Raw genomic sequence first — 15,943 nt, forward strand, 5'->3', positions numbered from 1 at the left:
AGAGGGTTTGCAAGGTCAAAGCTATTTGCACAATACGAAAATGTGAGCTGCTTTTTTTCTTCTTTTGCACTGACGGCGCGTATGCAGCGGTGGGTAAAACTCCTCGTGGCTCAGCATGAGTCAAGGCCGTTACGCCAGACCCTACTATTAATCGCTATATTCTTTATGGCCATGCTCACAGTTAAAAGAAAACAAAAACAAAAACAGGCCAATTTCACTTAAGAATGTCCTTGGTACGTGCTAGATGCTCAAATATTTGGCGAGAAGCAAAAAGTATTAAATTTATGGGGCGCCTGGGTGGCTCAGTCGGCTAAGCGTCCGACTTCGGCTCAGGTCACGATCTCACTGTCCGTGGGTTCGAGCCCCGCGTCGGGCTCTGTGCTGACAGCTCAGAGCCTGGAGCCTATTTCAGATTCTGTGTCTCCCTCTCTCTGACCCTCCCCCGTTCATGCTCTGTCTCTGTCTCAAAAATAAATAAACGTTTAAAAAAAAAAAAAAAAAAAAAAAAAGTATTAAATTTATTAAATCTGGCCCTCAAGTCCGCTTATCTCTAATATTCTGTGTGCCAGTGCTAGGCATCCAGGCACCACGGCTGTCCCGAGGAAGAGCACACGTGCAGTGTGTGAAGTACGAGCCACAATACGGTTTTTTACTTGGAAGAATGACTGACAGAGGAGCCACAGTTATTCAGATTTGGGTATTTGGCAGATATGTCCTCAAAAAAGAACGAAATGATCCTGTCACTTCAAAATCCATTCAAAGTACAAGACAGACAAATGGATCTTAATATAAGCATACAAAAAGTTAATCGATACAGTTTCAGATTCCACACGGCAACTAACCTTTAAGAAATTGCCACTTGTCAAATTCTGGTGTACTATCAAAGACACATGCCCACAATCAGCTGAAAAAGCTCTTAAAGTACTTCTCCCCTTTCCACTGTGTATCTGTGAAAGGCCAAATTCTCTTCGAACAGTTCAAAGGATCAGATGGCAAGAGACTGAATTCAGAAGCAGACTGAAAATCTACTATCTTCTATTAAGCCACATGTGAGATTTGCAAAAATGTAAATCAGTGTCATTCTCCTCATGAAGTGATTTTTTTTGTCTTGAAAACTCATTTTTTAGAAAATGTCATTTATGTTAACACATTATGGGTTTACTTAATTCATTTAAAAAATAACTAAAAAAGAGATGAGGTGGGTTTTTTCCAATTTCTCAGGTTTTTAAAAAAATTTTTTCAATGTTTATCTATTTTTGTGAGATAGAGAAAGAAAGAGAGGGAGACACAGAATCTGAAGCAGGCTCCAGGCTCCGAGCTGTCAGCACAGAGCCCGACACGGGGCTCGAACTCACAGACTGCGAGATCATGACCTGAGCTGCAGTGGGGTACTTAACTGACTGAGCCACCCAGGCGCCCCTCAATTTCTCAGTTTTGATTTCTAAAACAGTTTTAATTTCTAAAATATCTATAAATGTAAACCCACAAAACCAAAAACTCTTTGGGGTCCTCAACCCAAAAACTGAGAGAACTCCTAGAATAAATGATTTCTGAGATGGGATGTTACAGGAAAGAAATTCTGACTTTAGAATATTAAAGAGAAAAATCACAATCAGCGATAAAGAAAAAAAATGTTTAACAGAAAGTAAAATCCCCAAATTATAAAAGAATGCGTAAAGTGTGATTCTAAAGGATTGGGACTTATTTCTGTGTGGCTTCAGGCGTCAGTCTTGCTCCTTTAACAACACCTCACACGCTGTCACCGTAGAGAAAAGAGCAGCCCACACAATGATCGATCGGTATTTCCATGCACTAAGTGGGGCCCTAAAGTTCCCCAATTCGAGTCATTTTGCCTCAGGCCACAATCTTCTGCCCTGATGCTCATTAGGACCCAGGACCAAGCCCTGTTGGGCACACATCAATGTGAGCTAGAGACAGTGGCCTCAAACAGCTGCCCCAAGTTTCAGGAGTCCTTCTTTACTCTCTCAAGAGGTCACCAAAACTCCCTGCAGGTGTAGCTTTCACAAGAACCGACAGATTTCAAATAGCTTTCTTTTGCTTTACTACCAGAATTCAGCTGAAATATACTTTTGATGGTCTACTTAACAAGTGGAAAACAAAAAGAAAACAAAAACAAAAACAAAAAACAAAATAGGACTAACAGAAAGATAGAGAAAATAGGGTGAGAGAACAAGCCTAGTAAAGAAAGTTCCCTTCAACAACAGAAGTCAGACAGACTTGTCAGAAGGATGCATACTAGTGAGAAATGGTCCATGCATACAGAGCAAATCACCCAGTGTTTAATGAAATGACTTGCACACGGTGAAATCCCATGCACTGCAGTGGTGTAGCTGAGCTGGCCTGCATGCACATACAATTAACATGGGAACCCCCGCCCCCCCTCCCCCGGCCTGTATGCATGTCGGGTTTTCGCGTGTTGTGGAAGGGAGGGGCTGTACTAAGCACCGAGGCACTTCCTGGAAGCATGAAATTGTGTGCGTGGGGGTTTCTTAAGTAAGAATGTTTAGCACAGAGTGAGGGTGAGGCATGGGGTGGGGAACTACTGACAAGAGCTTCCTGAAGTGGTGCACAGAGAATGAGTTAAAGCTGACTTCCGTTCTGGGGTCTGCTCTCTGACCACAGTGAGTGGTATCGCTTTCCGTGAGATTCTGCTGGGGAAGAGCAGCTGTGGATGAGCGTGAGACAGAGTGTTGAGGACACCCTGAGTCCCGCTACCCTCTCCTGGACAGCTTGGACTCAATCACACTGCTCTCATGGAAGGACTGTACTGTCTGGGGAGGTAAGGCTTTTTAATTTAATAGAACAAAATCTTGCTTACAATTTCCAGTCGAGTTGTCCTCAAATATTAAATTTAACCATTACCTCCTTGCTATCTCTAAACACAGATTTTATGTTCTGTTCCCTATTTTCAGTGTTCATCCATATCAGTGGGATCCATGATAAATTCTCAGGTGGAGAGACTGTGTGTGCTTAATTCTTTTTGTAAAGCATCTAAGATAGCTATGCATTAAAATGAAAACTATAATAAGTAATTTTTGATGATGCTGTTCAGGACACTTAAATGTTTAACGCTATGTTAGCAAACTATTTTTCAGAATAATTTTACATAAACCCCTGGTTCTTTTTTTTTTTTTTTTTTTAGTTTATTTATTTTGAGAGAGAGAGAGAGAGAGCATGAATGAGCAGAGGAGGAGCAGAGAGAGAGAGAGAGAAAGAGAGAGAGGGAGGGAGAATCCCAAGCAGGCTCCATGCTGTCAGTGCAAAGCCCGACGCGGGGCACGATCTTATGAACCGTGAGATCATGACCTGAGCTAAAATCAAGAGTCAGACGCTTAACCCACTGAGCCACTCCGGCGCCCCATCAACTTCTGGTTCTAAGAACTCTTCCCACTTCAGACAAGAAAGCAAGTCTCAAATGGAGGCTAGCGCTGACAGTTACAGACACAGAAGCACAGGAAGAGTGAAAAGTACATATCACCCCAGCTGTTCCACTCCCAGCAGTAGGCTTAGGAAAGAAAAGGAAAGAAAAAAACCCAGACCTTAAAGTGTAAAGAAAGGAATGGAAGGTCAGCACTGCTCTCCACGACAGCAGAGACGGAAATACAAAGATCTCCAGGATAAGTCTGAACGTGACTTCTATATAACCAACCCATCCAAAGTACTTAACCCACAGTTCTGAAAAACCAGAATGGTGAAATCTATTTTAGCAGCAATTAGAGTAAGTAAATAAATAAACACCTAAGCAGAAAAGTTAATACAAGTCCCACAAGAGCTAATAATGTTAACATGGTTACTGGCAATAAAGAGTTAACAGAGCAGGCCTGAGACTGTTCTCCTCAAAAACGCCTACTTGTGAGTTTGGCCCCTGGCTGGCACCTGAGAACTTGGATTTTGGGAGTGTTCCCATCCTTTCCTACTAAGAGTGGTTCACTGTACCTAAACTGTTTGTACAAACAATGTGGTTTACACTGAACCTTTCCTCCTAGGCGTCTGGAATTTTTGTCCATGTCAGGCACAAGGTGCCTATGTGACCAGTCCCAATAAAAACCCTGGGCACTGAGTCTCTAATAACCTTCCCTGGTAGACAGGTTGTCACAACCTGTTGCTGGAAGAATCACATACATCCTGTACGACCCCACTGAAAAAGTCCTCTTGGAAGCTCGCACCTGGCTTCCTCCAGAACTCAGCCTGTGCTTTTCCCTTTGCTGATTTTGCTCTGTATCCTTTCAGTGTAATAATCCACAGCTATGAATATGACTATAAGCTGAGTCCTGTGAGTCCTCTTGGTGAATCATCAAACCTGGGGGTGGTCTTGGGGGCGGCCAAACTCAGTTACCTAAAAAACAAAGGCAGCCTTAGGCAACATAACCAGAAACTTAGTGCAATCAAATCCTGTTGCTCTGTATATTAATCAGACTGCACCCGCAAAATCACATTCAGCACACAGCACCACTACACTACAGTTCAAGGAACCACGCACGTTGGCCTAAATGAGAGAAACTTAGGAAGAAAGGTCTTCTCTGAATATTCAACAGGCTGTCACGCAGCAGGAATCGACCACTACGAATGGCTCAGAAGAAAACCCAAGATCAAAATTAAACAGCAGAATACTTTTCCCTAATATAAGAAAGAACTTTCTAGAAGTATTAAAGCAGAAGGTGAGTGATCATCTTTCAAAATGACAAAGAAAGCATCTATACTGGTTGAGAGGTTAGAGCACATGACCCCTTCAAGGGCACTCCAAGGTTTGTGACAAGTCATTTGATCATTTAGATGTACTCAGGGAGCACACAGCACTGTCAAGACTCAGTGTGAAATCTAACCCGCTATTCCTAACATCTTTCCTTTTAAAAGTTCCTGTTATGGGGCACCTGGGTGGTCAGTCGGTTGAGCGGCCCACTTCAGCTCAGGTCATGATCTCACAGCTCATGAGTTCAAGCTCCACATCCAATTCTATGCTGACAGCTCAGAGCCTGCAGCCTGCTTCAGATTCTGTGTCTCCCTCTCTCTCTGCCCCTCCCCTGCTCATGCTCTCTCTCTGTCTCAAAAATAAATAAAAACATTTTTAAAAATTAAAAAAAAAAGAAGACATGCCAAGAATATTAATATGTATCTACAATTCCACATAATCCAACTCAAGGAATGTGGTAAAGAATGCATGGAGTGGGGCACCTGGGTGGCTCAGTCAGTTGAGTGTCTGTCTCTTGGTTTCAGCTCAGGTCATGACCTTGTGGTGCATGAGTTCGAGCCCCGCATCAGGCTCTGTGCCGACAGCTCTGAGCTTGGAGCCTGTTTCAGATTCCGTGTCTCCCTCTCTCTCTGCCCCTCCCCCGTTCATGCTCTGTCTCTCTGTCTCTCTGTGTCTCTGTCTCTCTCTCTCCTCTCTCTCCCTCTGAAAAATAAACATGAAAACATTAAAATAATGCATGGAGTGGATTTGTATATTGAAATAGGGTATCGTAAAGAATAGCATCTCCATTCCAACTGGTCATCAAAGGATTCACTTGATCCATAATGAATTCAAAGAAGTGGATACATACTCCCTGACTTCTAGACTCTTAAGCAAGATACAAACAAATGAAACAATCACAAGGTTCCTAAATACTGAGACATTAAACTATGTAACACACCGTACACAGTTCAGATGGGGGGGGGGGGAGGAATTAGTGGAAGCTAGGAAAAAATTTGATAGAAAAAGTGGCATTTTAGGGGCGCCTGGCTGGCTCAGTTGGTGGAGCATGCGACTTTTGGACTCTGGGTTGCAAGTTCAAGTCCCACGTTGGGTGCAGAGATTACCTAAAAAAGAAGAAAAAGTGGCATTTTATCTTGCCACAGAGGGAAAAGCCAGATTTAGATGGGAAGGAAAAAAGAGAAAGAGCCTAAAAAAGAACATGAGCAAAATCTCAAAGGCAGAAATGAGTACAGGTGCTTGTGAAACTCAATTAAAAAACAGTCTCACCAGAACTGTGTCACTTCAAAACGGTGAGAAAGCAGCTGGATAGAACGGTAAGTAAAACAGGTCTGAGTCAGGGCAAGCTAAGAAATCAGGCAGAATAGTTTGGATTTTATGCCAGAGGAAACAGCCATTTTTCAGAGTCCTAAGCAGATGAATGAAACAAACTAGAAGAATTTCAGAGGAATTTCGGGGTGGGCATGGCTCGCTTCCTGAACCCGTCCTAGCACTTTGTTCCACTTACCTCTACAGGCAATCTAATGGACTTGTTAAAAGCACTTGGGGTCCACTGCTTAGAGATACTGACTTTGACATTGCTAAAAGTTTTTCTTGATGCGTGGAGCAACGAATAACTGCAAAGGAGAAAAGAAATACAGCTGAATGAATAGCAAAGAAAACGGCATTCAATAAAATCCCATTTGTTCCATTCAATTTTAGAATTCTTCTCTTAAAAAAAAAAAAAAAAAAAAAAGTTTTGCTTTATCAACTGAAACAGTCTGCCAAGCAAAAGAAAAACTTAACCGGGGGTGCCTGGGTGGCTCAGTCGGTTGAGCATCTGACTTCAGCTCAGGTCATGATCTCACAGTTCTCACAGTGAGTTTGAATCCTGCATTGGGCTCTGTGCTCTCCGTCCAGAGCCTGGAGCCTGCTTCGGACTCTCTGTCTGCCTCTCTCTCTGCCCCTCCCCCACTCACACTCTGTTTCTCAAAAAATGAATAAATGTTAAAAAAATTTTTTTTTTTTTTAAAAAAAGAAAAACTTAACTAGTCTTCTTATATAAGCCCCTGTGTTCACTCCTAACTTATCCCTCCACCTAGAAGACAGATATGTGATTGATCCCGACCGACTTTAAATCATGGAGGCAGTTCTGTAAAGAATTTTAAGTCTTTAGCAACCATTGGCCCCTTGTTGTTGTACTAGCCACTCAGTAGCTTTCTCTTGAGTCCTGTCTTTTCCTCATATTGATGCCTCCTCTCATCCCCAACAAACGGCTATCCCTAAAGAAAGCATCCAAAACTACCTATCAACTGTTACACAATTAGAGAACCATTTCCTAGTTCTGCCTTAAAACAACCAAACAAACCTATCACATCATTTGTGGTGCCTTCAATAAAGATTAACAAAAGAAAATCTACCCAGAAGAAATCATCAAAACAGCTGAGCCACAGGGTTATAAGTAACATGGCTCCTAAAACCAAACAGCCTGGTTTATATCATCTATGGACCACTAAAGAGAGCCACTGAGGGCCACAGAATCACAAATACTGATGATTCCTTGGTCACGCTCCTTACAATTGTCTCATACAATTTTTACTTTACTTCTCAAGGATGCACAGGGCATATCCTGAACACGTGCATCCTGTGTTCTGAAGCTCCTGGTTTTAGTAAAGAAAGAATTTCATGTTAAACCACAGTTTCTCAACCGTGGCACTACTGACATTTTGGGCCCTGAAAATTCTCCGTTGTGGGAGGCCAGCCTGTGCACCGTAGGGTCCGTAGCAGCATCGCTGGTCTCTATCCACTCCAAGTGGCACCCCTTCCCCCAGTGGGACAACCAAAACTGCCAAACATTTTGGCCAAATATGGGCAAACATTGCCCACGGGGCTACCAAAAAGTACAACAGAAAGAATAACTAGCCAGTTCATAAGCCCATGCCAACTCGTGCATTCAACACTTGCCACGCAGTAAGTACCTCTCCCAAACAAACAAACAAACAAACCAAAACACACAAGAGAACAGTTTTAACAATCCATCCACATACCTGAAGAAGGTGAGCAAGAACACAACAACGTGATGATGGCTGAATCGGGAGAACAGAGTTCCTCTTTGAAAAATATTTGGCCAGGCCATAGTCTTCCTCACCTTCCTTCTCACTTCTGACCTCAAAGTTTGGACAGTGAATTATTTACATCATTTCTTCTTTCTGGAAAGACAAAACGCATTATCAACATTACTTAAAATAGGCAGTTAATCTAAAAACTGAATTATTTAGACTTATAACCAGTCAGCATATTATCAGGCCTTGAAAAAAATCACATGGGCTAGCTGACACCAGAAAACTAGATTGATAACTATGTTTTATAACAAGTCCTTAAAAAGAAAAATCCTTGACAAAAGATTGCATACTAACAGAAAGAACTCCCATACAAACTGGTAAGAAAATCACTAATTCAAGGCCAGCTGGCTGGCTCAGTTGGAAGAAGGTGTGACTCCTGATCTCAGGGTTGTGAGTACTTAAATAAAATCGCAGGGCTGCCTGGGTGGCTCAGAAGGTTAAGTGTCCGACTCGATTCTGGCTCAGGTCTTGACCTCACAGTCATGAGATCAAGCCCCAAGTCAGGCTCAGCATGGAGCCTGGTGCTTACTTGGGATATTCTCTCCCCCTCTCTCTCTCTCTTAAAAAAATAAACTTTAAAATAAAACAAAATCTTAAAGAAAAGAAAATCACTAATTCTGACAGAAAAATGAGGAAAGGGAATGAATAGACAACTCAGAAGAAATGAAATGTCTATTTAATTTATCAAATAAAAGCTCCAATTGGTCAGCAATACAAGAAATATTAATTAAGGCAAGAAAACGCTTATATAGTTAAAAAAGATTGTGCTCAATGTAGTTCAAGGTCTAATGACTCCTAAACTCTCATATACTGCTGATGGAGGTAAAATGTAGTATTACAGAAGACAATCTGGCCATAGTCATTAATAGCTTTGACACAAAAATTCTATTTCCGGGGCACCTGGGTGGCTCAGTCGGTTGAGCAGCCAACTTCGGCTCGGGTCATGATCCCACAGTTCGTAAGTTAGGGCCCCGCGTCAGGCTCTGTGCTGACAGCTCGGAGCCTGGAGCCTGCTTCGCATTCTGTGTCTCCCTCTCTCTCTGCTCCTCTCTGCTCCTCTCTCTGCTCACATGCTGTCTCTCAAAAATAAAGGTTAAAAAAAAAATTCTATTTCCAGGGACCTATCCCTAAAGAAATACAAGATGCATTCAGCTCTATAAACAAAGGTAGCTTTCACAGTATTTCAAAGAAGCTTTTTTTATGTTAAAGAAACGAACTTTGTGTCAGTCGTAAGGAAATGGGTAAAGAGGCAGGGCCACTCCCATGCCCTCTGTCTCCACTGCTTTCTCTCACTTCTCCTTGGTTCTCTCTGAAAGCCGCATCCATGCTCTAATACCCAAGAATTAAGCACAGAGTAAGCATCTAAAATTTAATGTCTCCACTTATAAGTCTGCAGAGACAACCTGAATATGCAATTAAAAGAGGAATGATTAAATAAACTATGGTATATCCATATAGCTGAATATTTTATAATCATTTGACATGAAGAATTAAGGCTTTTTAGTGACATGAGAAAATGGCAAGTGAAAAAAGGAAGAAATGGGGTGCCTGGCTGGCTCAGTCAGTAAAGCGTATGACTCTTGATCTTGGGGTGGTGAGTTCAAGTCCACATTAGGCATAGATGACTTACAAAAAAAAAAAAAGTAAGATATGACTTATAAATATCATCAACTCAACTCTATGTTTACATAATATTTACAAATAAATAGGGAATACACTAGCTCTCTCTGCGTAGTAGGATTACGGGTAATTTTAATTTTCTAAATGCTTTCCTAAAAAATCTACAATAAAAGTATATATTACTTTTATAATCAGAAGGGAAAAACATCCACAGCATTGGTAAAGTCTTGTAATTCACTTGCTTATTAAGAAAAAATAAAGTTAAATTAACAAGATGACCTGTATGCTACATGTACTGCAATAGTTGAGGTAGGAGACAAACTCAAGAGCTCCCAATACTGAAATTAGCAAGTCACAGGGCTTTGCTTTCAAGGCTGTGTGCCTTGTAACTTCTATTAGACTCATGTTTTCACCAGCCACAGTTTAGGAGAGGTAGCCAAACCGTAAATGCTGACAGACCCACCAGTTGGCCATTCCTGAAACTTTTGGATAAAAGGTACAAAGGTGAGGTGGTTAGACATTACAGCTGTTTGACTTACTGGCTATAAGCCTCTGGACACGCCAATCTCTATGAATCGCATGTGGTAGTCTATAAAATGTCCTGTCTCTTTTGAGAGTCATAAGACTAAAATAAACAATGAATGTAAGTAAGGTATTATTAAGATAATTATTTTAGCCACCGATCTGCCCAGGATTAATCAAGCCCACAGCAGAATGTAGCTAATTTCATTTAATCTTTCTCCCTGAAAAATGTTCACAAAATAATGAGCCGAGTAGGATTTTAAAATTCCACTTACAAAACGTAATAAACTTTCTGTCTGTAATTCCAGAAAGTTACGAACCCGAGAGCTATTAGTGTTACTGCTAAATTTACCTCCATCCCCTAAATTAAACATGAAACCCAGTGGAACTCAAAGCTTTGTGTAAATTGTAGCTCTTTGAACTGAACACATACATTCACACCTCAAAACAGTATGCTGATAAGAGTTATGAAATTCAGTAATTTATCAGGTAAAATAATTCCAAAAATGTATGCTCCAACAGATTGGGATTACGTTGCTTTGGCAATAATGGTTGTGTATTTCAAGGCTCTGCAGTTACATTAATAACTTTAAATGACTACCGAGCTGTTTGAGACCATCTGGATTTCATTTCTAATCAGCCACCTTTTCCTTAGTTCCGTGACATGAGAGAAAAAGCTTAATAAGTACACCAGGAAAATAGTTTTAGGTAATCACCTGCTGCTGGCAGGATGCCATTTAAAATGAATACTATTATAACATCTGGTCGTAAGTAATTACAATAATTAATAATAATAATAATACCTTGCACTTATATTCTCTACATCACAGAAGCGATTTCTAATCATCTGTGAGCTCTGTGACCCTGGGAAAGTGCTGAGAGTTTCTGCCAAGTCTGATTCCATCAAGCACATTCTACTTTCTGAAGACCATTTTCTTTACTGCTCTAGTCTAACATTTTCCAAGTGTAGGTAAATGCTGTCATAATTAATAAAACCAAAATTCATTTAAGTACTTCTAAATTCAAAGTAGCATTTAGCTAAATTCATTTAGCATTTTCTCAATGGATACTGAATATACAACTATCATATGAGAACAAGAATTAGCTTTTAAAAACAAAACTTACTAAAAATAAGATCCCTGCCATCAAAAAGGGTCCAGAATCACTGAGCCGTGCTCACTCCTTTTCAAAACCAGTTCATAATCATGAACTCATCTGATTTGTGATGAAGCTTTTTTGAGCCCTAGAAGATCACCCATACAAGGTATTTTCCAGAATGAGACACTCTGCATTGTGCGATCAACGCTGAGTAAAAGACATGCAACGTGTCCAGACGGAAGGTAATCTCCCCCTTATAAAACAATGCCTTGGAATATAAAGCGTTCCAAAACGGTTACTTTCTATAGATGTTCGGAGCCCATTTCCACCCCACAGCAGTAAGAGTTCAGGCTGTCCTGTACCAGGAATGCTGTGGGAGACACGGACGACAAAGCGGAAGGGGGAAGGCTGGTAGGACAGATGGCCCGCGGCGAGCATCTCGGCCCCCACGGCCACGTCCTCTGACCCAGTCCTCACCCTGCCCCAATCAGCTGCTCTGAGCTCATGCCGGGGGCTCTACTGCCCGCTGCCCCTCAGCCCTGTCACCTACTGACCTCCCGGCGCTCCGCTGTCGCTACAGACAGCGCTTGCCCCGCTTGTCTTCTGCCACTGCTTCGGTCTCCGTGCAATATCCTGGTGGCTCATCTATCACTCCCCAGTCCTCTTCACCACCCATCTTTTCCTCTATAATAACCCACACTTTTATAGAGGTTTTCCACAATAAAAACCCCATCCAGTAACTACATCACCTCCCCCAGGCAGATTTCAAACACCCAACTTTCTTCCCTTCCAGAAAACTCCTTGCTCTCCTACTTCCCACTCACCAGTCATTTTGCCTCAGCAAAGCTCCCAATTCAGTCACCTCACCATTTTCCCATCATCCGTTACCCTCCCTTGTCCTCAGTTCCTTCCTCAGTAACTTAGAATCTATCCAACTCCCTTATGGGCCTTTTTTTCTTGCCTCTGTCCACCCACCCTGTACCCAAGCGGCTGAAGTTTGCCGGAGAAAAATCACACAGGCAGGCTGATTTCACTTTTTAGATTCAAAACCACAAACCTCAAAGGGCATGCAACACTGCCCAGCATGACTACACTTCCCTAATGATTCTGCTCTCTCAACCTCTAAGACAATTCCACACTTCTCTCGTTAAAGCTCCAGCACCCCTCTCTCTCAACCAGCGCGACGGCTTTCTGTCGACGCCCAGAACAATGGCTCTAACTCGGACCCTCCAGGGTTCCCGACAGGCCAGCCAACTGTCCAATTGATATGCCTCGTGTACCTGAAGCAAGATGCTTCACTTCCTCCCTCAAAACTGATTCCTCCCCCAGTACCCCCCACCTCATAAATGATACTACCATTCCCCCAAGTTGCCCAAGGTAACCAGGATTTATCCTTCATTTTTCCTTTTCTCTCTCTCAGCTTCCACAACCAACCCATCACTAATTACCTCCAAAATACATCCCGAAGTATTCCTCCTCTCTCCATCCCCACTGCCACCACCAAGATTAGCCACCCATCCCCCACCAAGCCTACCCCGAAAGCCTTCGGCAGGGTTTCACCACTTCTGTCTACCCTGCCCCCAACTCATTCTACACACATCGGCCAGAAACATATCTTAAGACATAAACCAGCTCCCACCCTCTGCTTAAAACACACTGATAGCTTCCCAAGACTCAGATAAAAATACAAAACAATTTGCCATGCCCTTCAAAGCCTGACTACCCCAGTCCTCTGCAGTAAAATTGGAAGGTTAAGGGGAGGAGAGCAGTGAACTGGACAGCTGTGGTTTGCAAAAGGAGGCTAAGGATAAAGGAGGTGACTGCCTGAGCAATGCCTTTTGGGAGAGTGGGTGTTTCTTTTTTAATTGTTTTATTGATTGTCAACAGGTCATGCATGCATAAGGCAGAAAATTCAAAAGACATCGAAGGGGTACCAGAGAGTGACGTCTCCCTCTCTGATCTCATCACCCCGTGCCCTTACAGGTTTCTTTGCATCCCTGCAGAATCCATGCCTGTGCATCCACTCCAGGCATAGCTCCTCACTCACACGTACACAAAGGAGCATACGACACACTATTCTGCACCGTTTTCTTTTCTTCACTTGTCAGAGGTGGGAGATCTGCCCCTATCTGCACCTACAGGGTCACCACATTCCAATCTCCCACCGGACATCTGGGTGGTTCCCCATCCTTTGCCACCACGAAGCTAGCCACACTTCGACACAGCAAGGAGCTAGCCCATTTCCCTCCTCCCCACCCTCGCCAGTACCACACCTCCACACTCGCTACAACGTCCCCACACCGAATTTTCTTGTCCCTGAGCCCTTCCTTGCTTGGGGTCTTTGCATTTGCTGTTCCGCTGCCTGAAATGCTTTTCTGCTGGTTCTTTGCGAATGGTTTGCCCTTTCCTTTTCTTGGCTCATCCTCAAATCATCTCCCTCAGTGGTGTGCCCTGATCGCCCCGTCTACGATGGACAATGGCCGGGGCCATTACTCAGTTACCTGTCTCCCCTCTGTCTCTGCTTCTTCCTTTCATAGCATTGTTCCCAATCAAATTATCTGGTTTAACGGTTTACGTGTGTGTTGTTCAGCTGTAAGCTCCACAAAAGAACGGCTTCATCTGTCTTCAGTCCACAGCTATATCTCTGGCACCTAGTAGAGCATTTAGAATGATCCGTAAAGATTTTGTGCACGAATGAATTCTTTGACCATAACCAACACCGAATACTCTCGAAGCACCAGGCACCGTGCTAGGTACTTGCCTTGCGTTACTGTATTTAGTTCTCACATCTTATAAATAAGAAAACACATTTTATAAAGTAGTATCTCTTAACAGAGGAAGCGAGCACTCAAACCCAGACCTGACCCTAGTCTCTATGCTATACTATATAAGAAAAAAAGGCTAAAATATCTGAAGTTGGGTAAAACACAGCGATTAGAAATATCTCACCTTAAGCTTAGAAGTAGAAATCCTGAATGGGGGAAAAAAAAAACCCCACCTGTTAGTAATAGTGGTTACACTATTACTATTCTCAAATGAGAAGGACATTAGATGGGCAATTACTTCACTCTTCAGACTTCAGTTTTTTTTTTTTTTTTAAAGAATTTTTTTTTTTTTCAACATTTATTTATTTTTGGGACAGAGAGAGACAGAGCATGAACGGGGGAGGGGCAGAGAGAGAGGGAGACACAGAATCGGAAACAGGCTCCAGGCTCCGAGCCATCAGCCCAGAGCCTGACGCGGGGCTCGAACTCACGGACCACGAGATCGTGACCTGGCTGAAGTTGGACGCCCAACCGACTGCGCCACCCAGGCGCCCCTTCAGACTTCAGTTTTTACATTTGCAAAGTAAAAAGATGGTGTGTACTAAAACAGAAAAAGGTAGCTGGAAGAGTAATGAATGCATAGCTGAGTTCAATTATTTTGACAGTATTGTGTGTGTTGTCATTTAGCACCTCAATGTTTGACACAAGTAACTTTTTCATCCCACATCATCCCATTTGAAGCCATTTATCTGTACCACACAAATCCTTTCACTCAAAACTCAAGCCTTCTGTAATTTTTGTCTCTTCTTAAATTGTTTCATTGCCACAGATGTAAAGTACCTAGCACTTCCCTGTAAAATTCTCTTGTCTTATTCCAGGGTTCCTAAAACTACATTCTTCCTACCCATCGTAAACATATTCCAAAGACAACTAGTTTTCAAGATAAAAACCTTTCCCTCTCGGTGTGCCTGGCTGGCATGTGACTCTTGATCTTGGGGTCTGGGGTCGAGTTCCACATTGAGGGTTAGATTGTACTTAAAACAAAACAAAAACAAAAAAAACAAACAACAACAACAACAACAACTTTCCTTCTCCTAAACAAAAGACTCATATGCCAGTTAACGGTTACTGCTGCGACATTTCATTTTATCAGTGGGCAAAACGGAACCTTCGATAATACGCTTGATTCTGACATCTAGAAAGAAACAACACGTTGCACCGACTTCAATTTTATAAAATTACTGTTTCAGGGTCATTTTCTAATGAAAATGAAAGGCCGAGGTGCCTGGGTGGCTCAGTCCACTAAGTGTCCGACTTCAGCTCAGGTCATGATCTCACGGTTCGTGAGTTTGAGCCCCGCGTCGGGCTCTCCACTGTCTGCAAGGAGCGAGCTTCGGATCCTGCATCTTGCTCTCTCTGACCCTCCTCTGCTCTCTCTCTCTCTCTCTCAAAAACAAAAACATTTAAAAAAAAAAAAAAAAAAGGAAACGAAAGGTCAACAGAAGAATTATGTTCTTTGAAACCACATGTGACCCACAAAAAGGCATTAAAGTTGGAGCTGGAACCATAGACCCTCCACTTAATTAACTTCTCTGAGCCTCGATTTTCCTCATTTAAGAATTAAATTAGGGGGCGCCTGGGTGGCTCAGTCAGTTAAGCATCCGGCTTTTGGTTTCAGCTCAGATCATGACCTCATGATTCATGAGTTCAAGCCCCGCATCCGGCTCTGAGCGGACAGTGTGGAGCCTGCTTGGGATTCTCTCTCTCCTCTCTCTCTGCCCCTCCTCCACTTATGTCCTCTCTCTCTCTCTCTCTCTCTCTCTCTCTCTCTCTCAAAATAAACAAACTTAAAAAAAAGAAAAGAATTAAATGAGACAATTTTAGAGAGCTCCTAATATAGGAACATCCAACAAATGGCAAAGAAATAATTCAGCACCAAGACACTGAAGAAAGGCGGCAACTGGGATTCAGATTTCACTCACCCCAGGAACATACTCTTCTCCCTACAAGCATTCAGTCACAAGTTACCATGAGATCATCTACAATCTCATACTTCAGGAAACGCCAAAAGCCCTGTAGCCACGTTCCCATTATCCCCTGTCAAAAGTGAGAATAAACAGACCACA

General features: G+C 42.6%; 1 protein-coding gene across 8 annotated transcripts in view; it reads right to left on the reverse strand.

The window, feature by feature from the left end:
- Positions 1-15,943, reverse strand: part of SLC37A3 (solute carrier family 37 member 3) — a 62,406-nt gene that overhangs the window by 45,809 nt on the left and 654 nt on the right. For 6 of the 8 annotated variants that reach the window (XR_006199158.1, XR_006199156.1, XR_006199159.1 and 3 more), the window contains exons 2-3: positions 7,738-7,899; positions 6,219-6,327 (exon numbers count right to left, since the gene is read on the reverse strand). Coding sequence is in view for 5 of the 8 variants with exons in the window: in XM_042926468.1 (XP_042782402.1) it covers positions 6,219-6,327; positions 7,738-7,826 (198 nt within the window). In the remaining 3 variants the exon portion in view is untranslated. Of the gene's footprint in view, positions 1-6,218; positions 6,328-7,737; positions 7,900-13,553; positions 13,700-15,943 lie in introns of those variants that run through there. The other 2 variants (XM_042926448.1, XM_042926497.1) reach the window with 1 other exon arrangement.

The sequence above is a fragment of the Panthera leo genome, chromosome A2, assembly GCF_018350215.1.
Source record: "Panthera leo isolate Ple1 chromosome A2, P.leo_Ple1_pat1.1, whole genome shotgun sequence".
Taxonomy (NCBI): Eukaryota; Metazoa; Chordata; class Mammalia; order Carnivora; family Felidae; genus Panthera; species Panthera leo.